The sequence below is a fragment of the Hyperoodon ampullatus genome, assembly GCF_949752795.1.
Source record: "Hyperoodon ampullatus genome assembly, chromosome: 2".
Classification (NCBI taxonomy): domain Eukaryota; kingdom Metazoa; phylum Chordata; class Mammalia; order Artiodactyla; family Ziphiidae; genus Hyperoodon; species Hyperoodon ampullatus.
In genome coordinates, this window is record NC_136915.1 from 54,111,927 (window position 1) to 54,127,182 (window position 15,256).

The 15,256-nt window shown below is 47.8% G+C and overlaps 1 protein-coding gene across 1 annotated transcript in view; it reads right to left on the minus strand.

Moving 5' to 3' along the window:
• Positions 1-3,279: 3,279 nt before the first annotated feature.
• KANK4 (KN motif and ankyrin repeat domains 4) overlaps positions 3,280-15,256 on the minus strand; it is a gene marked incomplete at both ends in the record, with an annotated part of 31,837 nt that continues 19,860 nt past the window's right edge. The window contains 3 exons of the mRNA XM_079696886.1: positions 3,280-3,384; positions 8,982-9,182; positions 12,849-12,991. Coding sequence (XP_079553012.1) covers positions 3,280-3,384; positions 8,982-9,182; positions 12,849-12,991 — 449 coding nt within the window. The remainder of the gene's footprint in view (positions 3,385-8,981; positions 9,183-12,848; positions 12,992-15,256) is intronic.

A 15,256-nucleotide genomic window follows, 5' to 3' on the forward strand; every position in this document is an offset into this window, starting at 1 on the left:
CATTCTGGGCCAAGAGGACTTGTTTGTCTTTCTTCCCTGCTAAACTGTGAGTTCTGTGCCTAACTTGCCTACCAGCATGTTCCCAGCCCCAAACACAGGACTTGGAAAGGAGTAAGTACCTGACACATCTGTGTTAAATGAAGGTTAGATGAATGAATTTCTCAATCATAAATCAGTAGACTTTCATTGCCTTTAGAACAAGAGTTATCACAGATTTCGGGCCCTTTTTGATCTGGTCCTCAGGTATTTTCAGTCTCATCTCTTCCAAATCCACCCTTTGATCTCAGCGTCCCTCTCAAACTCTACATGGCAGTTCTATCAAACTGAATGAAGGTCCCCAAATGCCAGCTCTCAAATCTTTCAGCCTTGGCAACACTGGTCTCTCTGCCTGACACACTCAGTCCTCTCCTCACCTCTCAGTACTCTTCCTTTTCTGGCAAACATCCACTAATCTTTACATTTTCAATTAGACTCTTCTTTCTCTAGAAGCCTCCCTTGACTTCCTAAGGCCCGCTCTAGTGCCCTTTATTGGTACCCGTAGTGTTCTAGGCTTCCTTCTCACATTCTGTTTCCCCAGGTAGATGAAGTGGCCGTCTGAACTGTGTCACTATGATGTCTCTAATTCAAGCCCAGCACTTGCACACAGCGGGTACTCCAGAAATATTTGTGGAATAAACTATGTTGTCTGGTTTTATTCTTTACTATTAGCCCATGTGTCCTGTCTTCCAAAGCAGATTGTAAGCTCCCTTGCAGGCAGTGAGGGAAGCTAAAATATCTGTGGGTCTCCCCCCGGGCCTGAGCTTAATTTCTGTCTCCAGTGAGCCTGACTTATGTTGCTTGGAGGCTGTGCTGTCAGACACTTGATAAATGTGTTAATCAGTGGAACCTTGGCTTAAAGTCCTGGAAAGCCTGGGATTGGGATCATGGTAACCTTAGACACTGGTTTTCTAGAGGGGACCACAGCTGCTTTCCAAAAGCCAGTGCGGGGAACAGTGTCAGGCACCGGGCCGGTTTCAGCAGATTTTTGTGGAATGAATTCTAGAGCAGTGACTATGACAGGGATGCAGGCTGTGCTTGTTCATCTCACCAGGCTCTGGGCTCAGACATTCCAACAGAATGGAATGGTTAAGTGATGAGATCATGTGTTCACGTTCCAAACTCAACATGAAAAGAAACTTATTTAAAATCTCAGAAAGGGTGGAAAAGTCTTTCTGATAATGACTCAGTGGCTTCAGACTCTAGGAAAACCAGTTTGCCTTTTCTGGTAAATAAGCAGTTTTTAATAGCTGGACTCGAATGAGATAATTTTAAAAAATATGACCAAATAAAATTTGCCACCCTAACATGAGATGCAGAGATAGACCCTAAATTGGCAACCAGGACACGGACCCCCTTAATGCTCTCTGCAGAACCATAATAGAAAATAATTTGCAATGATTGCAAATTCACAAGAGCTGAGAGCAGAGAAATGCAAAGAAACTTTGAGACAGTATCGAGAGGCAGCATTTTAATACATAAACGGTCAGGATAGGCCAGAGTCTTGCTACTGCACGTGTGGTGTGGCCCTGCAGCGTCAGCATCCCCTGCGAACTGGTTAGAAATGTAGACTCTCCAGCTCCCTTCCCTCGCAGACTGACTGCGTTCCAACAAGCTCTCCAGGTGATTTGTATGCACATCAAAGTTTGAGAAGCACTGGACTAGAACATTTATTAATGTGGGGTTCTGCTCTTAAAATGTGCTTTGAGGTCAAAATAAACCCATTTAAAGCATTTTAGATCATTATTTGCTCCATTCTCTCTGAGCAGCACCATCACACATCAATGTCCCGCTCTGGGGCTTAGAGCCTCTCTCATGAATCACAAAGTTGTACTGAAGTTTGCTGTGCCATTTCAGCAGACAGTCTTTATGGATTACAAATTGGATTCCAAAACATCCATCAGCTGTTCCTTGCCCAGAACCCCGAGGACGAAGGTTGTATGATGATTTCCATTTTTAGAGATGATGAAATTGGGGCCCAGAGAGGTTCCATGACTCACCCAAGGGGCACCAAGCAAATTGATATCTGAGTCAAATGAGAACTCAAGCTTTTGAGTTACCAGTGTGAGTCTCACCCAGCTTTGATGTCTTTCCTTTTTATACAAGAGGGATTGTTTTGCATAAGAGATTTTTAAGAAAGAACAAATTCATAGATAAAGCCATGCACATGTGGGCCCCTGGGATTGTGGAAGTTTAAGAACTAACTTTCCAGTAGACAGATATGTCAGTGCAGAGGGGGCCCTGCACAGTCCAGCTTCCACATTCCTGCTGCAGGTTGACAAGTTCTACAGCTAGGAGCCTCAGAAACGTCAGAGCCACATGAGGGCTCATAGCCTGCTCATAAGGGCGGAGGGGAAAGGAGCCAGGATTACCGTGAGTCCGTGGGTACTGCTACAAAGGAACAGTGGTGGCTTCTGGATGATAATAACCCATCCCAAGAAGTATGCTCACTCTGATTCATTTGTTTCTTTCACAGATTCAGAAGAGCTGACGTAACTGAACTCTGCCTAGATATATGTGGTGTGCTTCACTGGATTGGATAACTTCCTGATTAATTCCAATTTCCTAGAGCAAAGTAGAGCCACTTGGTGACTCGGAAATGGTCAAGACTGTATATCTGGCATTGATGCCAATGTGCTTCTTCCTACCTCGTCTGAGTTTCAGATTTCTCTGTCAATGCCAACTAAACAAAGGCCCCAGAGGGGTTTGTTCAGTTTCACCTGCCTGCATGGTGATTCTCCTAGGGTCCTACAGAGAATGACTGCCAGGGAAGCTGCTTAAATCCCACCCCTTCCCCACTCCCTCCTCTCTAGACATGCATATTCAATGGGATATCTTCATATATAACTGATTAAAAAACAGAAAGGTGGCGCACTTTAAAATTCCATGTGATAAGTATTGCTTTGCTACTGTGCTCCTGCCTGCCTGCTCTCTGCACGGTGCTACAAAGGGTAGAGTCACGAGGAACTCGAGGCTGAAGATAGTCGGGATTTTTTAGCCAACACCAATGCACTTTGTACCTTGCACCCCTCTGCAGCCTGCAGTTTTGGGGCTTGGCCTAAGGCAAAAACTACAAAGCATCCTAATGAGCAGAATTATACAAGAGGAATGTATGTGCGTATTTGACATAGTTTCTTCTCTTGCGGGGTGGCCCCCTGGCTATGACCCGTGCCCTCTCCAAGGGCGAGGGAGGAGTCCAGAGAAGGCCCCTTCTGTTCCCTGCTGCCAGCTCTTCTGCAGCCCCTACGGTCCCAGGGACCTGCCCTGCTTCGCGTGGGCCCGTAGCAGCCCTGCAATTTCCACATGGGCGGGCGATTTCAGAACGATGGACAAAGCTGTTCGGCCAGCCTACAGGGGAGAAAGAAAAGGAAAAACAAATTTTTATCCCATTTGCCTCCCACCGCAGAAAGGAAGGGTGAGTTGGGAGCAAGGGGTACGCATGGGACATAGAAGTCTATTCCAAGCATTCACAGAGGAGAGCAGGAAACTCGAATGGCATGAGGATCAGAGAAGTGGGCCCCCTTCCACGGAAACATCATTCACTCCTGGGAAATCTGTGCCAATGAAAATAAAGAAGTGTTGCTTGGTTTTTAATACTTTTTTTAAAAAATTGGAAAACAGAGGAATGAAAACAACTCTTCCATTATTCCATTACACAGACCTAAATGAGAGTTAGGATTTCGGTAAATTTCCCTCCAGTCTTTTCTCCTGTGCCAATGTGTTGTTGGTTTTGTTTGTTTGTTTGTTTTTTTGCGGTACGCGGGCCTCTCACTGTTGTGGCCTCTTCCGTTGCAGAGCACAGGCTCCGGATGCGCAGGCCCAGCTGCCATGGCTCACGGGCCCAGCCACTCCGTGGCATGTGGGATCTTCCTGGACAGGGGCACGAACCCGCGTCCCCTGCATCGGCAGGTGGACTCTCAACCACTGTGCCACCAGGGAAGCCCTGTTGTTGGTTTTTTGGGGTTTTTTTGTTTTATTTTTTGTGGTACGCGGGCCTCTCACCGTTGTGGCCTCTCCCGTTGTGGAGCACAGGCTCCGGACGCGCAGGCTCAGCGGCCATGGCTCACGGGCCCGGCCGCTCCGCGGCATGTGGGATCCTCCCGGACCAGGGCACGAACCCGCGTCCCCTGCATCGGCAGGCGGACTCCCAACCACTGCACCACCAGGGAAGCCCTGTTGTTGGTTTTTAAATAGAGGAATGATAATGTATATCAATTCTGAATGTACTTTTATTTTTAACTCACCATGATATGCTATAAGACTTTCCCTGCTCTTACATAGTCATCAGGACATATAGGTTTTGCCTACTGGCTGTATAATATTCCATTATTCACTGAACTATTTTCCTTTTAGTGGAGATTTAGGTTGTTTCCAAGTCTTCACCACCATAAACTTAGTGCAGAAAGCATCCTCCCATTCCTAACTATTTCCTAAGGACCAATTCTTTGAAGTGGGCTTGCAGCCCAGAAGGACACACTTATTTTTACTTCCTGATGCATGATACCATGCTGTTTTTCTCACCATGGCTGCTGTGCAAGAAGCTTCCCATTCCGCTGTCTAAAGAAGCTGCAAACAGAGCGGCTCTCAGCAGGCAGCACCAACCATTCTCTACCCAGAGATGAGGGGAAGGGTCGCCATGATGCAGTGGACGCTGAGCTCCAAGGGCTCAATCCCGAACCCAGAATTCTGAAATCTAAACAGCTCTGAAAACCACTTTTTTGGCAACTCATTTTGAGGCAAAACCTGAGGTTATCTCTGGCCCTCACTTAGCCCATTTAAGTATCAATACTTTTACATTTTGCTGTATAAATATGAATGGGTTTGACACATGGGGGCCACTCAAGACCCCGCTAGAGTGTTCTCTACTCTACTGCAGATGGGGGGAATTACTTTCTAAAATGTGGAAACTCCAAAGAAGCAGGTGGGAAGTGTTCACGCTCAGCTAAAAACCCTTCAGTCTCTTCTCTGTGCTCCAGGATGGAGTCCAGCTGCCATCGGGGCTCCACACACATGTAAATAACTATAATGTACGGCTAAAGGCCAAACAAGCCAGCAAAGGAACAGAGTGAGCTCAAGGGACAGGATGACCACCCTGTGTATATGGGGGGAGGGCAGGGGGTGGGGAGAGGAAGGAAGTGGCATTTCAGCAGACAGCCTTCACAAAACAGATGAAGTTCTTTCCCTGAAAAGGCCTCATGATTCCTTGTACCCCCCTTTTACCCGTCTTTGTAAGTTGGTATTTGTGGGGTTATTTGATAAATCTCAGTCTCCACAAGGTCAGACACTGGATCTGGCCTGTTCTGCTGGCCCAGCCCCTGGCTTCATGCCTGCGGTCTGGTCAGCCCTCAATAAGCACTGTTGAAAGAGGGAATGCTGGATGATAACAGAGTATTCATTTCAAGTTGATGAAGAACCTGAGCCACCTAAATCCTAATGAGTATGTTCTTAGATTGGCCAAGTCTGGAAGAAAGCAAAGATTTTCCACAGAAGATTCTTGTGAAAGCCCCAGCAGAGGGGCCTGGGTTTATTTAGGCCTGTCCCCTGCTGCACTTTGTCAACCCTGACGCTCCACATAAACAAGGAGACAGCATGATTAACGTTATTATGGGAAAGAGCCACAGGGCCAGTCCCAGGGGACACATGCACCCTTGAACAGGGCCCACCTGGAGATGACAGCCTGCATCTGTAGGCTCTTCAACTACACACATGGAAAGTGGGGGCCCCATTCATTTCAGAAAGTGTGGCCAGAGAGACCACCTAGGGAGGGTGTGCCCCTGAGATGCCTCTGCCCGAGCCCTGGGAACAAGCCCACGGCACGCAGCTCTGGTGGAAGCCAAGCATGGCAAGTCCCTGCTCGGCAGCACTGCAGGCCCAGAGAGCCCGAAGGGGTCAGGCAGCCAGCACACCTTGTGTGTGAGTGTGTGTGTGTGTGTGTGTGGTAGGGGATTATCTCTCAATATGACAAAAACTCACCAAGAAGCCACTACATAGCAGGCAAAGATGAGCAAGGCATAGTCTATGCCTTCAAGAAGCTTTCACTTTGATGCATGCTTTGGAGTCACTGCCCAAACAAGTCCTTCAAAGGGTAAGCCTTGGGGGCCAGGGATCAGGTCTCACCACCACCTCCTCATCCTCGTCACTCTGGGGGTCCCAATAGGCTGGGTGATCAATTTCCCGAATTACCTTCTAAACGTGGGGAAGGTGCCTTGCTGGCTGTTCTGGGGGTTCTGCATTTATAGCAACCTTTACATGTTGGTAGGATGAGAGGAACCAATTTCAAGACATGATTTCTCTTTCGGTTTTCCAAGGGAGTACCTAAGTCTCCATAGGAAAGTGAACGTTGAAACGAGATGGTGATCATGATAAGGGCTGGACTCCACCCTTCAGTGCAAAGCTGGAGGCACAGGGCTTGGTGCTTGCCAAGACCCAGTCGTCGGTCCCTATCTCCCACTGAAACTTTTCACCCAAGTCACCTTCAGGAAATTTGGCTGTGACTCCTGAGTCAACCCTGTCCCCAGCAGGCAGCAGGTGATTGGGCCATGAGCAAGGTCTAGAAACTTCTGTGGGCCTGCCACCTGTATTGCTTGGGCACCCCTGTGCTCACTGGGCATCCCCTAACGCTCTCCACCTTCCCCTAAGACAGGCTTCTGCTGCCATCTCTGGTTTAGCTGCCTAGTTCCTTCTTCTCAGGCTGCCCCGAACTGCAACCAGCCTGTCCTCAACCTCCAGCACTTCACTGGGACAGCATTTCATCCCACCTGGGTTTCAGCACTCACCTATACCAGGGTTTCTCAGCTGAGGCACTACTGCCATGTTGGGCCAGATAATCTGTAATTCTTCACTGTTCCTGTACTTTGTAGGATGTTTAGCAGCTTCCCCGGCTTCTACCCACTAGATGCCAGAACTGCCCCCCACACATGCTTATGACAGATAAAAATGTCTCTAGACACTGCTGAATCTCCCCTAGAGGGTAAAATCCCTCCCAGATGGGAGTACTTCTCCCTTTGGGCTCCAGCCTCCTCTGAATGGCTCCTCTAACTCCAGACCTTCATCCTCCCTGCTCCCTGCAGACACTGCCTGCAAATGCCCAGGTCCCTACTCATTGGTGTGGCGGCTGCTTCGTATTTGCTATCATGGTTCACTTATTCCCAACAATAACAGTTGCCATCAACCGAGTATCTCCTAGATGTCAAATAGGGGCTTTACAAACATCACCGTATTTAGACCTGGTCTATTACCATTCTCATTTACAGACGAACATGCAGAGGCTCAGAGTGGTTAAGTGACCTGCCCAAAGGCACACAGTCACAGAACCCTGTTTCAAACTCATGAGTGTTTAATTCTAAAGTCCATGCTTCTAACAATCACTCGATTTGTCCAAAGTTCAACAGAGCCCTTCCTCCAACTACTGAAAGGAGCTACTGAGCTCTCTAATCTGTGGCAGGAGACTCTCTCAGTCTCACTGCCTGATGACCCCCACTAACCAGGGACTTCCAAAGCTCCTGCCCCCCGTCCCACAGGCCTGTCCTCTCAGGCCTCCCCTGGCCAACTGCACTGGTCACTCCTAAGAGGGCCCTGGGCCTGTTCCAGATTAAAGGCCTACCTCCTTCTGCCCCAGGGTGACCCTGCAGGGAGCTCATTAACATAGAGCCTTTATCTGACTGTATCACATTTGGAAAAGGAGGCTTTTACTTCCAGAGCCCACCACTGTTCCCACAGGCATTTCAAGAGGGTCTGTGTTCTCTAATGATCAGAGAAATGGCTTTGGGCAGAGTTGGAGTTTGTGGGACCTGAAGATACTGGGCCTGGGTGCCTGCTGCCTGGGTGTGGTACAAGGGACCCAGCAGCTTGAATCAGGGATGGAACAGTGGCAGGGCGTTTTCAGATGTGGCTTGGTAAGAGGGGCTGTCCCTTGGCGGGGAGGGGATTCTCTTTCCTCCCTCAGGCCTTGGTTCCTTTTGAAGTGTGGATGTTAAGAAAGTACAGAGAAGTCTGTTTAAAGCATTCAATTACAGTGTCAGCATTAAGTCAGACCTGGGCTCGAATTCTTGCTTCAAGAATCAGCAGCTTGTGACCTTATGACAGCTATATAAACGCTCTAGGCCTCTGCTTCCTTATCAATACAAAATGGGGATGGCAGTATCTACCTCACTGGATTACTGAGAGGATTCGTGAGGTAATACACGGAAAGAGTTAGTTCCTGTGAGTGCTCTTAGGAGTTTGATGGAGCTGGTTGCACGAGCTGTGTGATCTTGGGTATGTTACTTAACCACTCAGGGCCTCTGTTCCCCCATGAGCAAATGGGTGGCATCAACAGAGTCAATCTAATAGGATTGCTGTGGGATTTAAACTAGAGAGTCCGTGGTAACTGCTTGGTACAGTACCTGGCACCAAGCCAGCACATGATACAGGTTAGCTTTTATTACTATTGTTATCTCATCACTGTCACCACCACAACCACCACCATCATCACCATCATCATCATCAACGCCATCACCTTACAAGAAGCATGTATCTGGCAATGCAACTTCAAGCAGGGTGGCTTGATGAAATGGGCCACTCTGTAAGGTAGGTCACTGTCCAAGAGTGGACACAATTTGTACTTGGTTCCTTCATCCAGCCTTTGGGAGCCCCATTGACAGCATAGCTTCCCTACTCAAGCTGCTGCCTCAAAAGCCCACATGCTGCCATGACCAGATGTGGTTCAGGGCCAAGACCAGGCCTGAGCACAATCCCTCAGAATGGTGTGAAAGGCTAGGGTTTGGGGTTTCTCAGCTCCAAATCTCCCAGCATTTACATGGGTCATCTCATTTAAATCCAACAACAGCCTTATGAGGTCAATTCTGTTCCCACTGCCATATGGTTCCTTGAATTTTGCTGGCTGGCAAGATACTTTTCAGGAAGGGAAATGGAACACCCAGTTGTTAATTGCCTATAAGTCTCACCTTGTCAGTCAGGCTGCTGTCACAGGCCGGGTGTGCCAGGAGCAGCCGGACCATGTCGACGTTGCCATGGCGACAGGCCAGCATGAGGGCTGACGATCCATCATGGTCCTGTAGGTTGACATCTGCCTGGCAGCTCAGTAGCGCTTGGACCATGTCCTCCCTGTCGTGGCTGACTCCCAGCATCAGCGCAGTCTGGCCTCCCTGCACACAGAGAGCAGGGGTGTGGTGAGGCTGGGGCTGATGGGAAGGACCCCCTCCGCAGCCTGGGTGTAATCAGGAGAGACTTCTCTGGAAAATGACAGTTGACCTGAATCTCTGTGGTAAGGGACACATCCTCCTTGGCCTGGTAAACTTCTACTCCTCTTCCAAGACACGAGTCAAATGCTGCATCCTCTCTAAAGCCCTCTACTAACACCCCAGGCACAGGGGTCATAACACAGCATTTACCACTTGGCATTTCAACCTGTCGACCTCTCTCTTTCTAATAGACTGTGACATCTTTTTTTTTTTTTTTTTTTGTGGTACGTGGGCCTCTGACTGTTGTGGCCTCTCCCGTTGTGGAGCACAGGCTCCAGACGCGCAGGCTCAGCGGCCATGGCTCACGGGCCCAGCCACTCCACGGCATGTGAGATCTTCCCAGACCGGGGCACGAACCTGTGTCCCCTGCATTGGCAGGCGGACTCTCAACCACTGCGCCACCAGGGAAGCCCAAGACTGTGACATCTTTGATGGCAGGAACTAAGTCTTTTTCATCTCTGTCTCTCCAGTGCCTAGCACCAACTACATGCTGATAAGTGCTGAATGATGGAATAAACGAAGGGTTGAATACGTCAGGACCATGGCTTCTGACTCCCCGCCCCAGCCTAACTTCCTACAGGAAGTCTTGGGCTGCTCTGAACACCTCTGGTATTTTCAGTTGAATGATACCCAGAACCCTCTTTTCTCAAGAAGCTCTCTGTTTACATGGTCCTGTGGTCATTTCTAATCCACAGCCATTGACAACAATCTTTCACATCCCTGTAATCATCAATGCACATGGCAATGGATTAGAGTCAGAAAGTAAGACCAAGCTCTGGTTCTGCTGTTTCCTAGTGCGTGACCCTGGCCACGTCACTTCGTGTCCCTGAACCTTGGTCTTTCTTTCTTAAAAATTAATATAATTATGACCCATCCTGTATACCTCACAGGGCTTTTGTGAAAATCAAATGAGATAAAGGGTATAAATACAAAAATGTGTGGCAGTAACTTTTATGATTACAAATTGATCATCATTTTTCCTGGATTTTCCTGTATATACATAGTCCTCTTATGTGACTTGATTATATATTTTGCCCTCGTGGTTCTCTCCTGGGTTCCAGGCAGCTCAGGCATGTCTCTCTGACTGTCAGGCTTTGTAAGGATGTGAGAATAGGTAAGGACTGGTTTCTTTCCTCTCAGATCCCCTGTGGCTCTGAGCACAGTGTCTTACACGTAAAATATGTTGGCTGATGCATTCACTGATTAAAGCTCCAATCTGCAGTCACTGATGGATTATGCTTCCCTGCCCGGAAGGCTGGGGCTTAGAGAAAAGAAAGGGGGTTGCAATCAGAAAAATCCTGGCTTTGCCTCATTCTGTACTTATGTGAATCTGGACAAGTTAACCTCTCGGTGACTCTTCCTGATCTGGTAAAGCAGGAATGCTTAACGACATTACCTGCCTTCTGGGGCTGGTGTGAGGCCTGAGCGTGGCACAGATGCTGTGTACATTTCAGCTATTATTGCATTTATGAGCATTAGAGATGAGGTCTGACCATCGCCTGGGATGTGTGAATGTATCGTTAGGTGTCCTGGTTCCCCATTTCTCTGGAACCCAGACAGATCTTTCCAGAGAAGCTTGTTTGCTCTTTGGTTTGCTTATGCTCAGCCCTGAGGTAATGCTTGTTTACTGCACTAACCAGACCATAGGTTTCCCTCCAGACCCCTCTCTTTGAGTGGTATTAAAGCCAGATGACATATGCAGATGTCTTCCTGTCTGCCCCCTGCCTGACTTGGGGCCCCCTCCCTCCTGGTCCGGCTCCATACAATTTAATTCGACAACCATTTCCAGAGCACTGCTATGGCCCGGTGCAGCGCTGACCCTGGAGATACAGAGAGAAATAAGTAGTTTAGCCCAGGAGACTCCTGGCCTCCCAGCTCAATCCTATTTAACCTGGTACCTGCAGCTCCCCTCATATGTAAAGCCCCCAGAGGGTGCTGAAGGGTGCAGCTGCACTATGAATTCCCATCCCTCCCTTGGTGACCTGGGATGGGTCCCTTACTCTCCTAGAGCATTGGTTTCTCCTCTATAAGAAGGGCATTGATTTTGATCATTAGTGAGCATTCCCCCTTCAAGAGAACCAATTTAGAAAAAAAAGATTTGATATGTTTATGGAAAACATATTATTTAAAATGAAAACAGCTTTACTGAGTCCTATGGAGTAGGTGGGTGAAGATACTTGGAAAACTAGAGAGTAAGCTACAAATGTCTGTTTCTTGCCACCAGTAGAATTGCTAGTATGTGACGTGTGCAAAGAGACTTTGCCATCAGGTTAGGCTACTGTCTGCAATCACTTTGGGGTCGGGGTGGTGAGCAGAGTTAAATAGGTGGTTGGGAGACAATTTTCTATGGATCTCTTGGCTTTCTGCATATTTCGTGAGTCAGGCAATATCTGACCTTTTGTTCTAGACTATCTTTTTAAGGATGAATGTACAATGAACAGCGTTGGAACTTAGAGACAGTGTCCCCTCCAGAACAGAAGGCAGACATGATTACTATCCAGTATGAAAGATTCAGGTTCCCTAAGCTCAGGGTTCCTCCCCCAGTTCCTCCTCCCTCCGCTCTGTGTGCAAGGATCTGGCCCTCCTCACACCGCCCTGTGAGAAGTGGGAATTGGGACTTGGGGAACTGGTATAAATGCCAATGCTCTGACTACTGTTACTGCTGTGAGTAACACACTGTCCTTTGTCTCTTGCATGAGAGTCCTGGGTCCTCTGCCAGCATCCATGACACTTGTTAGCTTTAAGGTAGAGTAAAATCTCAGACCCTTTACACTTCTTTTTTTTTTTTTTTTTTTTTTTTGCGGTACGCGGGCCTCTCACTGTTGTGGCCTCTCCCGTTGCGGAGCACAGGCTCCGGACGCGCAGGCTCAGCGGCCATGGCTCACGGGCGCAGCTGCTCCACGGCATGTGGGATCTTCCCGGACCGGGGCACGAACCCATGTCCCCTGCATCGGCAGGCGGACTCTCAACCACTGCGCCACCAGGGAAGCCCCCTTTACACTTCTTGAGAGTTAGGCTACACTGATGATCACTCTAGGGGGAAATGGAGAGTGGAATGCACTCTACTTGTTCTTCTATTGGTCAAAGATGGATAAGTGGCCTTTCGAGGAATACCCACTGTTCCATATGGAGCTTTGTCCACTGGCTAAGGGCCACACCCCTACTCTGTGTTCTCAAGTAGAAGGGTCCAGAAGCTGAACAGAGACATCCCAACCCTCTGAACTGCTTTGTAATTTATGATCGAGGTGGATCTCCTGCAGGGGCTTTCTAGAGCACAACTAGCAAACGCCTTCTCAAGGTGCTAACTGTGGGAACATTCGGTTTGAGGAGTCTGACCCAGATGGAATTTGCCCAGTTTCAGACGGGGACATAGATTACAAGCTCATGACCAGGTCTCAGGAGGCTCTGAGGAAACTGAATGTCCAGTCTTTGGACAGATGCCATTTGGAGGGCCCAGACTTCTCGGGTGAAAAACTCTACATGGATCTGCATGGAGTTTCTCACCCCAGTGGCAGAATAAAACTGGGAGGTGCCTGTGTTCATTAAAGAGACCATGTTCACACCTCCTACCTGAGTAGCTTGGATGTTCACATTTCCTTCTCGTAAGAGCTTCCAGACAACAGCCATGTCTTCATCGGTCTCTGCAGAAGCCAGGGGAGTGATCATCACGGCGGTGTAGCCAGCTTTGTTCTGATGGTCCACGTTGCAGAAGCCTGCAAGAGAAACACCGAAGCTGGAACAGCTCCCGAGAGGCTGGAAGCCAGGCTTTAGCCTGTTCAACAGGATGCTGCCAGCTGGTTAAAGGGCCACAGAATAGAGCAATCCTTTCCCAGTGGTGGAATCTCTGTTCTACATTTTTAGCAGCCTTTAACAATGGCTACTTTTCTTTACAAGTTTTCTGAGGATATCCAGCAAGAAAGGTCCACAGGAGAGTCAGAGGTGGATGACCTTGATTTTATTTCCTAAAGTGGAGGACAAACATTATTCCTATTTTACAGATGAGGACTCTGAAAGTCAGTGAAGCTATATCAACTGCCCAAGTGAAGGAGAAGTGAGACCAGAACTCAGGTCTATCCGGCGCTAGAGCCCATCACTCACATGGCCTCACGTCACCCACAGGTGTGTATTTCAGGTCTGCTTCTATGTCTATGTGTAAATCTTAAGCAGTTGGCTATGGTTGTAGGTCTTTTCCAAAGGCTTGTGATATCTTGTGCAATGGACCAGGGGACATGAAAAACACCCCAGGATAAACATGGGGAATCTTCCGGGAATAACCATTTTCATTTGAAAAGCAGAGCGGAAAATAAAACACTCCACAAATTTTTATATTAAAGCAATTAAGAATATACATTTCACAATAGAATGAAAAACTGGCATATTTTTAAGATGAAGTATTAAATGAGAACTCAAAAGAAATTTCTGCTTTGTAACCCTGGGGATATGCATTCATATCCGTTCCCACCAAAGGAGACGTAGGAGATCTTCAGCCTGTTATCTGTTGTCTGAAGGCTCCCACTTCATAAGGGCGGTACAGTGTGGAAAACCAAATCTTCCCTGTACTGCTGCTCGTGCAAAAAATCTATGTGTCTCTTTGGGACAATAATAAAACTATCTCAGTAAGGCAAGTCTGAGATTTTCTTAGCATCTCTTCTGTAAAATGGGGATAATAACAGGACCTATAAGGTTACTGTGAAAGTTAATGAGTTAATGTATTAAAAGCACTTAGAACAGCGCCTAGCACATAATAAACACTCCATAAGTGTTAGCTGTTATTACTATTATTGTCCAGAATGGTATTCTTGTCTTTACATCCTTGCTACTTGCTCTTGAAGACTTAGAGCTTCATTGTAACAAATCTGGTTTACGACAAATTGTCAGGGTTACTTATAAGTTCTGTGCAAGGGAAAAACAACAACAACAACAATATTTGTTTGACATTCCCTCCACTCCACCCCAAACAGTTTTTCAGAAATGTGTCATAGGGGACCAGGATGCCAGTGCATACAGTTGGGCTCATGTATCAGCAATTTCCTCCCTGAAGCCTCTCTGACCACTGTCATGACAAGCTGGGCTATGAAAGCCAAATAATAACTCCATGCATCGCCTCACAACTCTGTTCTCATAAAGACGGGAATATCTGCGTTGCCATGTTAATGACTTTAAAATTTTTACCCCGTGACTATTTTATGTTTGCTTTTAAGATGCGTAAATGAGCCTCAGGTTACGATTCTCTATACTGTCTTCAGAAACGTGACCTATAACTCAGTAGAGTGAGAACTAACTCCTACCCAGGGGCTCTGAAAAGGGACTGAGGACCCCTGGCTTGCACAGCAGATGTTTCTGAGCAGCTCCAGGGAGCAAACCAACCTCCCCGGAGGCGAGGACAAGGCTCTTGACTGAACATCCTCCAACTCGGCCAGCTTCCTCTTCTGCAGAGGCGTCCTGGCGAAATAGAGGACAGATCACAATGGACTAAAGGGGTGGAGGTGCACCCATGGCTCTACTCTCAATAATGATGAGTCACTTCTGTGCAGCCCTTTACAGTTTGTAATGTGCTTTCCAGATGCTTCACAAATGGCTGGGAAGGGAGCCCAGTTTGGAGTGGGACAGATCTGCCCTCCTCAACACCCCTAGTACAGTGAGGGAAAGGAATGGCACTTTCAGGCCGTCTCCCCAGCCCCCTTCTTTCTTTATGCTTGCGGCTGTTGTGCTATTTCAGCACGTTAAAGGGGAAAGCTTCCAAACCACTTTAGTGTTGATGAGTATTGACTGGATCTCGGACAACATCAGCAGAAATTTATAACAAATAAATCAAAGGTTGTCTGTTCTCCAGCCTGGCCTGGCCCAACCAGAGGACTTCTAACAGGCTGCAAGCCTCTGAGCTACTTAGAGATGAAGGTGTTACATTATGGATATTTAGAGTTTTTGTGCACATAATAGGTGTGCCTAAGGCCTCACAGTGTCCCTGGAACCTAGCT